The sequence below is a fragment of the Alligator mississippiensis genome, chromosome 4 (genome assembly GCF_030867095.1).
Source record: "Alligator mississippiensis isolate rAllMis1 chromosome 4, rAllMis1, whole genome shotgun sequence".
Classification (NCBI taxonomy): Eukaryota; Metazoa; Chordata; order Crocodylia; family Alligatoridae; genus Alligator; species Alligator mississippiensis.
In genome coordinates this window covers 29,182,032-29,195,215 of record NC_081827.1, presented here as the reverse complement: position 1 = coordinate 29,195,215, position 13,184 = coordinate 29,182,032, and the positions used below count along the sequence as shown (strand labels likewise).

At 44.3% G+C, this 13,184-nt stretch overlaps 1 protein-coding gene across 1 annotated transcript in view; it reads left to right on the top strand.

Moving 5' to 3' along the window:
• REDIC1 (regulator of DNA class I crossover intermediates 1) overlaps window positions 1-13,184 on the top strand; it is a 28,861-nt gene that overhangs the window by 6,409 nt on the left and 9,268 nt on the right. The window contains exon 4 of the mRNA XM_059725562.1: window positions 567-699. Coding sequence (XP_059581545.1) covers window positions 567-699 — 133 coding nt within the window. The remainder of the gene's footprint in view (window positions 1-566; window positions 700-13,184) is intronic.

Sequence of the window (13,184 nt, the reverse complement as noted above, 5' to 3'; positions counted from 1 at the left end):
CACATTTACCTAAAGAACCTTGTCTGCATATTCCTAGTGTCATGCCTTCTTTCACGGTACCCACAACACTTGGAATAGCCTCTTCCTCCTGCTATACTGAGTGCCTTTCTCCACATCCTTCCTCAGAATCTTACTTTGGTCTCCTGAATAACAAACATCTCCACATTTCCTGAAAATCTCCTGTTGTTCTGTGTAACATTATCTGAGTCAGATGATAGGGATCTTTCCATTTTATGCTCAAAAAGGTGAGGGTGGAAACAGGCTCCTTTGTTTTTTCATGGGTAGTGAGAACAAACTGAATGAGAAATTATAATAGAGCCTTGCAATGCCTGGAATTTGATGGATACAAAGGAACATACAGCTAGAATAATACATTTAGAATAGGATTAACAATAAGCAGTTCAGACAGAGAAAATGGCAAGCAAAGCAAAAATATACTTATATCGGTTAGGTTGCCTGTATTGGTTAGGAAGAATGAACAATGGGTTATGCCTTGCTAAAATAAACTAGAGAGCTTAAATCTTGCTTTGATTCCGATACCAATTTTCTGAACATTTTTATTACAGACAGCATAAGAAAACCAGTCTATGTTGATATGTCAAGGGGTATAAAAATACCAGTGAAAAGATATAATATGGAACTTCCTGTGTCACCGCAACGTGCATCATATAAAACAAATCTAGATGATATCCAAAACAGGTACCTGTTTAATTATAGGCACTAGCTAACCCTTAATGAAGATGTGTGCAAAGACAAGAATTCCATGATGCTATTTCTTTATTTTCATTTGTAAATTTGAAATTTGCAACGTGCCATTTCAAGGTTCTAGAGAGTATTACAAAGGTTAAAAAAGGCAATTAAGACAAAAAAAAAACAACCCCAGCAGTTTCCATGCTCCTACTCAGGAAACCTACCCAGATCTAGAGATACCTGAACCAAAATAAACCTACCTTATTTGACCTTTTATTGTGTTTTTCCCTTCTCAGAAGCCTAGCTAAGTAGATAGGCATTATAGCCTGCAAAAGTAATCAAACCTGGCTTATTTCAAACCACAGAAAAATGACTTAGGGCCCAAAACTGAGGACCTCTCATACAGAACATCCTGCCAGCAGCTCCCCTTTCCTTAAACTGAGGGGTCTTCAGATTAAATATCTCTGCTAATTGCTAGCATGGCAGTTTGCCATACAGAACAAATAGTCTCTCAAATAAATCAAACCCGAAATGTCACTCTCAACCAATAAATGGCTTTTAGAGATGACAGAGAACTTGTGTACTATGCTGTTGGCAAGAACTATCACTTAACGAGTAGGCTGCTCGATTGTGCAGCAGCTCCATTCCCTAGGTTGATGTGTCTGCATGTAGAACTATAGCAGTAGTCTAATATTGAGATAGCAAAGGCTCCCACTGCTGCAAGATGGTTCTAATCTTTAAAACAGACCAAGGTGGGAAAAAATTCTTCCTGAACATTACCGGTAGCAGCTGGGAATTGAACAACAATCCAGCCTGCAAACTCTAGTTAACATATGAATTCAGGCCATACCTACAGACTAGGAACAGTATACTGGTAAACAGTCTCACTGAAAATGTTTTATGAGCCAAAGTAGTCAAAGATGCCACCATGAACTGCTAGATGCTGTGAAAAAGTGGCTTAATATGATCTATATAAACAGGGAAGGAATGAGTAAAAGTTGAAGTAGTGTAAGAGTGATATTATAGCCGTGGTGGTTCAGAAATTATATGAGGCAAGGATTTTTTAGAGTGATATAATTTATTGGACCAACTATGTAGTTGGGGTAGAGTTAATCAAGCTTTCAAATACAAGGCATTCTTCTTCAGGTTAGAGGTGATTTTTAATCTCTGCATACAGCACAGGTGCAATTAACACTGTAATACAGCAACCAGTTCTGGGGTCAATATTTTTAAAAGGGATTTTGAAAAAATGGAAAAAGGCAAGAAGCCACAAAACTAATTTAGTTTTGGATAAAATGTTTTACATTGAGATACTTGGGGAAATCAATCTGTTTGGTTTATCCAAAAGAAGGCCGAGAGGTGACTTGATTATTATTCATAGATTCATAGATGTTAGGGTCGGAAGGGACCTCAGTAGATCATCGAGTCCGACCCCCTGCATAAGCAGGAAAGAGTGCTGGGTCTAGATGACCCCAGCTAGATACTGATCTAACCTCCTCTTGAAGACCCCCAGGGTAGGGGAGAGCACCACCTCCCTTGGAAGCCCGTTCCAGACCTTGGCCACTCGAACTGTGAAGAAGTTCTTCCTAATGTCCAATCTAAATCTGCTCTCTGCTAGCTTGTGGCCATTATTTCTTGTAACCCCCGTGGGCGCCTTGGTGAATAAATCCTCACCAATTCCCTTATGTGCCCCCGTGATGAACTTATAGGCAGCCACAAGGTCGCCTCTCAACCTTCTCTTGCGGAGGCTGAAAAGGTCCAGTTTCTCTAGTCTCTCCTCGTAGGGCTTGGTCTGTAGGCCCTTGACCATACAAGTTGCCCTTCTCTGGACCCTCTCCAGGTTATCCGCATCCTTCTTGAAGTGCGGCGCCCAGAATTGCACGCAGTACTCCAACTGCGGTCTGACCAGCGCCCTATAGAGGGGAAGTATCACCTCCCTGGACCTATTTGTCATGCATCTGCTGATGCACGATAAAGTGCCATTGGCTTTTCTGATGGCTTCGTCACACTGCCGGCTCATGTTCATCTTGGAGTCCTAGTGGACTCCAAGATCCCTTTCCACCTCTGTGCCACCCAGCAGGTCATTCCCTAGGCTGTAGGTGTGCTGGACATTTTTCCTCCCTAGGTGCAGCACTTTGCATTTCTCCTTGTTGAATTGCATCTTGTTGCTTTCTGCCCACTTGTCCAACCTATCCAGGTCTGCCTGCAGCTGTTCCCTACCCTCCCATTTATTAGTAGATAAATGTTTTCTGGCTAGACTAAGAACTGGTACAAAAGGGTTCTTTAATGTATTGGAGGTAGGCATAATGAGAATGAATAGGTGCAAGCTGATAAATTAGACAGATAAATTAAAAATAAGGTTCTAATATTTAATGGTATCCTTCAGAACAAATTACCAAATGGACTGGTGGATTTTTAAAGTCTTCAGAGTAAGTCTGGAAGCCTTTCTGCAGGGTGTACTTTAGCGAAACATAAATTATTAAGTAAATAGTTGAAATTCTATGGCCTATGGTTAGGAACCTACCTAAGTCATGGTGAGACAATGGTTTTTCATGGCCCGCTTACAGTGGACTGAGCAGATTTCACAGGCATTTTGTAGCAGTCGCACCCCTTGCCACTGATTGGCAGAGGGCACCTTCACTCAGTCTATGTCACTACTGCCCCTGTACAGTAGTGATGTAGACTGAGTGAAGATGCCCTCCGCCAATCAGTGGCAAGGGCACTACATCTTTGCCCTGCCCTGGTGGGAAAGTCTGCAGGGGGAGAAGAAAGGGCCATGAGGGAGGGAAGGGAGTGGGGCTGAGGATGGGACTGGGTACGGGACTGAGCAGGGATCAGGAGGGAGCAGAGCCAAGCCAAGATTGGGGCCAGGGCCCACTGTGCCCATGTGGCCACCTCTTCCCCCATGCCTGGGATCATTGCCTAGCTCTGGCACCCCCCGCACCAATGAATCTGCCACTAGGGCTGTGCAAAGCTTTGGTCCCTGAATTGATTCAGTGGAGATTTGGCCTGATTCAGTGGCTGAATCTCCAAATCCAAATTGAATCAGGAGACCCTTTAATCTCTCTGAACTGAATTGGAACCCTCTGAATCAATTCGGAGAGATGCAGAAAGATTCGGACATAGACACAGCTTTAAATGTTTTTTCTGCCTACCTCAAGGTACCAAGTGGCTCGTGAATGCTGAAGTGGTAGGGCAGATGGAGCATCCCACAGAAGCATGGGGAGCTCCCCAGCACACTTGGCAGCAGACCCGGAAATGTATCTTCTTTTTGGGTCTGCTGGGAAGTGCACAGGGGGGCCCCCTGTGCCTCCCTGGGTCGGTAACTGGTGCCTCCTGGGTCTAGGAGTGCACCTGGGGTCCCCCCATGGCTGATCGCTGAGCCAGGGGGGAATGAGAGAGCCCCCCTGTGCACTCCCAGATGGAACCGGAAGTGGACTGGAAGTACTTCTGGACCACTTCTGGGTTGACCACCGAGCACACGGGGGGGCAGGGGGGGCACGCTTTTGTGGGATGGTCCATCCACCCCGACATCACAGCGGTCACAAGCCATGCCTGGTACCTCGAGGTATATAGAAAAAACATTTACAGCTGTGTCTATGGCCAAATCGCTGACTCTCTGAATCAGCATTGAATCTTCAGATTTAGATTTGGCCAAATCAAATTAGGGACAGTGATCTGAATCAATGAATTGAATCACTGTCCCTGATTCAGGCTAAATCTGAATTTGAATCGAATACGGCTCATTTTGCATACCCCTATCTGCCGCCCCCCCCACCCTGCACCAGCCCCATCCTTGTCCCTGGCTCTGCACTGCCTGGGGGGGGCCCAGAGCCAGGGGCCAGAGTGAGGCCAGCCTCAGCTGCACCATTGAACTGGAGGGAACTGAGCCCCTAGGACCCCTGTGCCCACCCCACCCCAAGTCATAGCTGGGCATGGGATGAAATCGTGGCTTATTCAGGGAGATGTGGGGAGGCAGGGCAGCTGCTGCTGCTGCTGCATGCATAGGGGGAGGTATGGGGGGGGTGCATGCCCCTGGATCTGCATGGGGCAGGGCTGGCTGCTGTGGGCTGGGGCTGGGACAGCACTGGGTTCTTCCCAGCAGGGTGGGCCAGGCTGCACTGGGGTGCGTGGCGGTGGTGCTAGGAGGGGGGTCGGAGGGGCTACTGCAAATTTTGGGGTGGCTGCACCCTCCCATAGTCCCCTTCCAGTGCCACTACCACAGCCCCAGCCCCAGCAGGCAGCCCGTCCTGCCTCACACAGATCTGGGGGCATGTGCCTCCCCATGTCTCCTGGGGTGCGCATAGCAGCAGGAGCCACACCCCACAGATGAACTGCTCACGGCTCAGTCCTGTGCCCCACCAGCTGTGCAGCACCTGCCCCTCCCCTAGCCCCAGCCCCACTCCCTTCCTGCAGCTGCTGGAAGCCCTTGGCTGGGCTGCTTTGTGGCCCTACCACTGCCCTGCGTTTGGACGGGCTAAGCCTTGTTAGTCCCCCCTCCCCCTACTGCTACCTATGGTGAAAAGTATAGATGGTGTCAGCAGGAAAAGATACAGGTTGTTTTAGGGTTTTAAATAGTTTCCCCACCAGTTCCTATGGTGCCCGTTAGAGTATTATTGTTCAGTAAATGAGTACCCAACTTACTGATTTAAGCAGCCAAGTTTCAGATGGTGACTGCTCAGGATATCATGGAAAATCTGGCTTTTTTAATGTGTTTATTTCAATGCCAAAATTACTAATCTCTTGAGATGTATGACCAAGATATTTAAAATCTCACATATCTTTCTTATACTTTGTTACAAGGGCACAACAACAAGTATTAGATAATAGAAGAAAGCATCTCTCAGACAAGACAAAATACCAACCACAAGTAAGTTAAATTTATAACACATAGGTCAAGTGTATACTATTAACTAAGAATTTCAAAATAATTTTTAAAATAATTCCAAAATCTCTCAGGTTAAGTCCATGGAGGCTTCCTCCTTAAAAATGTATCAAACCATCCAAATCATCTGTCATTTATATTTTACGTTTATTATAATTATGTGTTATTTTCAGTGATAGGGCTTGTCATCTTCTAGACATTTTACAAATACTTAAGAGCAGCCTCTGCTCCAAGGTATTCATAGACTAAAGATAGATAGTACACAGAGGTTAGAAGAAAGATAATAGCCAATATCAGACAAACCATATATTGTTTATGATGTCAACTTTATTCACTGGGAACAGCATGTGAAATGAATCTTTACAGAGACTTAAATATAGAAAGTGTATGAGCATGGGCCTATGGATATCATATAATATGTTCAATGCCATAGCAATGAATTTTGCCACCTGGGGCAAAGCCTGCAGCGGCAGCCTTCCCTCACCCAGAGCACAAATCCATGGGGTACTCGCCTCCCCATGCTTACCCAGGAGTACATGCAGCAGCAGAAGCCACCCTTCCTCTGTACCCACATCCCCCCCAAAACAAGCAGTTACTGTCGGGGCTCTGTCCCATGTACCGCCTTGGCTGGGCAGCACCTGTTGGCACCCCTTCGCTTCAGTGTGTGGGGCCGTCACCCTGCTCTCCCCCCCACCCCTTGCTATGGCACTGAATATGTAAGAGACCCCACTGAAAAACACACAGAGGTAAATGTGGGAAGTTGACAAATCGACAGACAAAGCTGGGAACAGATTAGACAAATATTTTCCTGGGATGGTTTAGAAACAAGGATGATTCTGCTTTAAGCATGGAGTTGTACTAGATGATATTTGGAGATCCCTTCTAGCTATATTTTCTATGAATAAATGAACAAATTTCTGAGTTAAAAGATGGGGAAAGGATTTACTGTGCATCAGCTCAGTAACTGCTTTGCTCCGCTGCTCCTCTTCCACAGTAAGTGGATGCTAAATATGAATAGCTTGCTCCTGCAAGAAACACTGCAAGAATGCTAGCAGAATAAGAGAACATAAGAAGCTGCTACATCCCCAACCAAAATAGGTAACCAGCTTAACAGACACACAATAAAAATTAAACATACTTTAGAAGTCCTATGAGGATCCTTTCTACCCAGAAGCCTGGATTTACCTAGAAGTCCATTAAAGTGTAAGCTGTTTCAGTTTAATGTCAACTTAAATCAGAAGAAGAGTGGACACACAAACTAGTTACTGTGCAACAGCTGATGTGCAGGGTATGTCTCCATCTTTAACTCAGTATAATTTGTTTGTCTGTCCATACAAAAAGAAGATACATAAAGAAAAGTCAAGGCTATATAAGATTTGCAAGCACAGATGAAATAATGCTTGCAAATAAATTTTAGAATTGTACTTACATGTCCTCAAATATTTTTCTACCAGAACACTGGCCAAAATCTGCTTTCATTGACACGTTTAACCTGATGAGATTGGATAAACATAACCGAGAGGAGACTTTGTCCCTTAAAAATCCACTATAAGCATTTCCTAAAGCCTACTGAATTGATAATGGATTAAGGTAATCAATTCCAGACCACACCGTGAAGCTTTGAATGTATTTCTAAAAAGCTGTGGCACCACAGGGCAAATTAGCATCCTCTCTCAAGTCTCTCCAACTTTTAATGGATTCTATTGTTTTAGGTTTATAAACTAATTGTATAGCATCATTTTTATTTTTGCTATTTTACATTCTTAGGGAAAAGATAATTTTAAGATCAACCTATTATTTTTTCCTGTAACTGTTTAAAAATCTTTTTTTTTATATGAGGTTAGGATTTATCCTTAAAATGTAGTAAATTATTCAGCAGGAAGTAAGACTTATGCAGTTGGCAGATGTGAGGTTGAAAAATGTTTCTATGTTGTCAGTGCACATTAAGAACTGTCTAAGCCTTCTCTTGAAGAACAGAGAACTCAGCATGAGTAATAGTTAAAATATCTGTGGCATAGAGCAGTCTGCCATTATTTGTCATTATATTTGGATTCTTCTTAATATAGATTCATATTTAAGATAGCTCATGCTTAATTCTATTAACAATAGCACTTGAAATACATGCTTAACTTTATATATGCTTAAGGCCCATTGGAGTCAATGAAACTTAAGAAGGGGCATTAGCACTATTCTGAAAATGGATGTTTTTCTGAAGCAGGACCATGAAGAAGAAATACTCTGTACTAGAGGTTCACTGATACATTGGTCTATATCGTATCAGGACCGATAAAAGGAAAATTGACATTATTGGCAAACAGACTGTTTTGGCTGTTGCGGTTGATAGTGCTGCTGATAAATGCCATGTGCATGAATGCAGCCACAGTAATCATGCAGCCATCCCAGCAGCTTGGAAAGCAGCGTCCAGCTGGTAAGTCTGTTGGGGTGAAGGGGTGGAGAGGGAAGGGGCATGGGAGGGGGCAGATCAAGGCCCCCATGGTGAGGGAGGGAGTGGGGCTGGGGCTGGGGCAGGAGCAGGCACTGCCCAGCTGGGGCAGGGTGCAGGATGGAGCTGCAAGCAGGTCATCCTGGGGGGGTGGCTTCCGCCACTGTGCACACACTCAGGGGAGGCATATGGGGCATGTGCCCCCTGGATCTGTGCATGGGATGATGGTGGGCTGCCGCTGCAGGCTGGGGGTGGGGGCAGCATCAGGCTCTTCCTGGTGGGGGGCTGCATTTGGGGTGGGCAGCAGTGGCACTGGGAATAGGGCTATGGGGTAGGTTCCCCCATAGCCCCCCTCCCAGCACCGCCACCACCCACCTTGAGTACAGCCCTGGCCCAGCCCACCCTTCCCCACTGGGAAGATCCTGGTGCAACCCCGACTCCAGCCTGCCCTTGCCCCACATGCAGATCTAGGGGGCACGCGCCCCCTATGCCTGCCCCTGGGGTGCGTGCAGTGGTTGGAGCTGCCCCCTGCTCCCTCCCTATGCCCCCTGGAAAAGCCGCTCACAGCTCCATCCCACACCACCTGCCCCAGCCCCAGCCCCCCTTCCACCCTTACTGTGGGGACTTCAATCTGCCTCCCTCGTGCCCCGTCCCTCCCACTGCCCCTTCTCTCCCAACAGACTTACCAGCTAGATGCTGCTCTCCAAGCTGCCGGGCTGCATATTGGCAATCGGATAACAGGGCAGGTGCCGCAGGGCCTCACCCAGCCTCATGGAGGAGGCAGACCAGCCTGATCCAGCTGTGCCAGCCAAGGGGGCTTGATCCAACTCTAACATGGCCCCATGTGGGGCGGGGAAGGATGCATGACCCAGCCCCATCCAGCCCTGCAGAGGGTGGGGGTATGGCCCAGACCCATGGTGGGAAGTAAGCATGGCCTGGCACCAAACCAGCCACACAGGTGGGGTGTAGGGAGGAGTGACCCAGCTCTGCAGCAGGAAGGAGGTGGGGCCTGGCCCTGAACAAGCTGTGCAGGAGGAAAGGGGCATGGCCTGGCCCCAACCTGGCCAGGCAGAGGGAAGCAGGCATAGCCCAGATGGGGAAAGGAGGAGGTAGGGGTGTGGGTTGGCCCTAACCTGCTTCACAGGGGTAAGGAGCATGATCTGGCCTCAGCCCAGATGCACAGAAGGAAGGGGGCATGGTTCAGTCCCGATATGGCTGTGCAGGGGGAGGATTGTGGCCTGGCTCCAACCCACTGTGTGAAGCTTGGGATTTTGGCAGCAGGGAGGGGTAGCAGTATTAACTGCAATTGCTCCCCATGCCCACCAGATTTCCCAACACCTGGGGAGCCCTGTGGGCCAGTCTGCAAGGCTCCGTAAGCCTTGGGTTGAGCACCCCTGAGGTATGAAGTTGTTACACATTTTCAAGCACTGTACATCTAGATGGTTCTTTTTATAGCCAAATGAACATTTTTATTGCATATTTACTTTGCAAGTGTGGCCAGTCTAAATTTATTGTACAATGAACCAGTTAATTGCATAATATATGAATTATGTGGCCGGGGCCTTAAATAGCAGACATTGCCATACTGTGCCCCTTAGATTGTGAAAAGGCCACCAGATCTGTGGGGTTTCACACCCCGTGGCACTTCCCTTGATCTGCATCCAAATTTCCATTGTGCGCTGAAGTGCACCAACACAGAATCCTGCTTTCATAATGTACAGGAGCCTCACAACACCAATGTGAAATATCTTCTATTTTCTAAATTCAAGCCCCAGTTCAATAAAGTACTTATGTACATACATAAAGTTAAGCATACACCTAAGTTTACCTTCATTTAAGATAGAATGAATGCATATGCTAAAAGTAAATATAAGTGCTCAGGTAAAATACGGTAGAATTTCACCCCTAGAGAAAATAAGTAGAATATTTTCTATGCGGGGGAGGTGTAATGACACATATAAAATACACCGAATATAAAAGCACAGGACTGTCCTTGTCTTTATAAAGCACAGGATTAACCACAACAGTTTAGAGAAATAAAATAATACGCATCTTTTACTGTACTTTACAATAGTTATCTCAAGCTATGGAATCAACTTGCACAGACTGTAGTACAAAACCTCAGTACAATGTAGCAGCAGCAGGAGATTATAGCTCCTGTCCACAGTCCTCTTCTGTTTCCTGGTCTTCTAAATGTAAACAGTTTCCAGAACAAAATTTCAGCACAAATCTAGTAAGTAATACTTGGAGACTGGCTTATGAAGAGACACAGAACAAACAGGTTTGATAAAGATATTTATGTTTCAGAAGAATTATGTTAAAAATGTATTTCTTTTAGGGAGGGTCTAGCGAAATTATGGTTATTAATATGAAAAAGCTTCTTCTTTGTCTAAGCCTTTTATTAATTAATACAAAACAATAACATCTTGTTGATGTCTGTTGAGGCTGGACTAGCACTACCTTTACTCTTGATTACCTGTTGCTGCACTGAATTAAAGATAATTGAAATACATTAAATATTTTCCTAATATTGCTTTCCCTCATAAGCAATTGCTGTAACTGGATGATTACAGATTATAAGGGAGGTGATCAGTACAATTATATTTGTGATCATATAACATCCTCTTAAATTAGTAGTTCTTAATCTTTTGGCCCCTAACCCACCTTAATAACTGCGAAGTAATCTACACAGCCTGTAGAACTAGTAGTCCAGCCCAAAACAAGGAACAGCAGTGTATCCACCTTAGCAGACCACAATGCCAGTGCAAGATGGTGCTATGCAGAGTTGCTGAGCTAGTTCTGCATGCCATGCCTCCTGAACGGGAAGCAGCACAGATGTATTAGCACAGTGCTGTGCCCAGACTAATTAATTCTAACTCTTAGCAGAGCTAGTTAGTGCGTCTGCAGCACCTCACTAAGCCATCTATATTGCTTCCCATTTCAGAAGTAATGAGCATGGAGCAGCGTGGTGTCATAACACAATGCATCATGTACCAAGGCTAGGTGGTCAAGCCATTAGCAGAAGTCTGAGGAGTAGCCAGGGTCAAAGCCAGAGGATCAGAGCCAAAGTCAGCATGGAAATGCTAGAAGAGCAAGGTCAGGGAGCAAGCTGGATCAGATACCATGAGAACTGAGCTCCAACAATCCAAGACATGAGGGAGGTAGAGGGTGAAGTCTGAGTGGGGTTGGCAGTGAGTGATCAGATCTTGAGTCAGAGTGCAAAGGAAAGGACAGCAGGAGCCTTGTTGCTTGGACAGCTTCCCCAAGAAACAGGAAGTCCTATGTAGGCAAGAGGACCCAATCTGGAGCCAGAGGTAGAAGGCCTTTCCCCATCAGGGCCCCTTTCCTTTCTGCTTTGTTTTCCTTCGTGAGCTGTGGGCTGATGGAAGGATGAGCTGGTGCTTGGTCCTTGAGCCCCTGGGTTGTGGTTCCAGGACTGGATCTTGACATGATGCTGATTAATGCTGTAACAACATTTGGAGGAAGTAGCCAGTTCCCATAAGCTCTCTCTATATCACGCATTACATCTCACCTGTTGGTACCTCAGGAGCATAAGGACTGCCCTATTTGGCCAAACCAAATGTCCATTAAGTATCCAGTCTCTGATAGTGGCAAGTAACAGATGCTATAAAACAGATAAGAAACAGGGTATAAAGAATATAAGAAACAGGTATAGTGTAACCCCATCCCCTTTCATAGAGAGGGAAAAGGTTACATCCCTGACTGTTGTGCTTAATAAACCTGGGTGGACCTGTCCTTCAGAAACTTATCAAATCCTTTTTTGAGCTCTTTTATTCTTTTGGTTTCCACAACATCCTATATTAATTATGCACTGAATAAAAATACTTCCCTATTTTTATTCTAAATTTTCCTCCTCCTGGTCATTTCATCAGGTGCTCCCTATTATGAAAGATCATAAAAAACAGTTCCCTATTTACATTTTACACACCATTTACAATCAACACACTGCCCTGTGATAGAGAACCACTGCTCCAAATAATCTCTCTCCATTACATTGTGCTCAGTTTGTGGGAAAGTTTGAGAGCTTGTGCTTTAGATGATACCTTTGAACTCAAGGTAATATTTTCCTATGCCATTTTAAGACATTTATTGACAGGTGGCCTTCTCTAGGTTATCTGACTTTTTTACTTTATTTTTTTGATAATTTTAGGTTTTAAGAAATGTGAAGAAGTAGTAACAATTATAAAAGGGGCCTTAATTTTTTTTGAAAAATTGATAATTCTCCATGAAATTAAAAAGTGTAATATGTGTTTCATTTGCTTATGTATTTAGTTGATTTGTATGCTGCCCTGCCCAAATTTGGTGACAAAATGATCAATGCTAGTTTCAGAAGTCAGTTTTATGTGGCTCCTTTGTTAATCTGGTAGCAGTGGGTCCTAGATAGACTGGCTGGCTGACAACCAGTACTGAAATTATGAGCTGCATTAAAGTCAATCAGACTGCTTACATGAATAATGCAAGGAGGATTTGGTCCTTTATGAGTGGTACTAGAGATTTCAACGAATGTTTTACTCCATCATGAATTAATTAAAATAAATAGAATTATTTAATTCTTTCCCACTGTGCAGCATAATTATACCATATTGTGTGTGTGTATGTTTTAATTATTCTATTCTCATTGAATTTTAATGCAAAATATATAAACAAATATAAGTGATTAATATATCTATATTGCATTAAGCAATTGCTATTTTAAGTATTAAAAATAATTAAACTATTATTTTTGTTTATTATTTGGCAGTTTCTACCATTTTCTCAGCCTGGAAATATTAATTGTCAAGACCCGTGGATTTCAAATTCCAAAAACAGCCAATGCATTTTCAATGAGTCAGATACAACAGTACCAGGAGCATTGTTTAGTCATTTGCATAGGTAGGCAGAGCTTTTTTCATTTAAAAAAAAGAGAATTGACAGTGACATTTAAGTAAAATAAGAATAATAAATACTAAGGAACAGATTTAGAATCATTGAGAAGTAGGGCTGGAAGGGACCTCCATAGGTCATCTTGTTCAACCCCCTGCCTAAGGCAGGATCATCTATATCCAAACCATTGTATACAAATCCAAAATCTAACTTAATAAAAGTGTTTTGTTGCCACGGGAGCACTTAGCCCACTGGGTCTCAGAATAAGATAGGGACATAAGT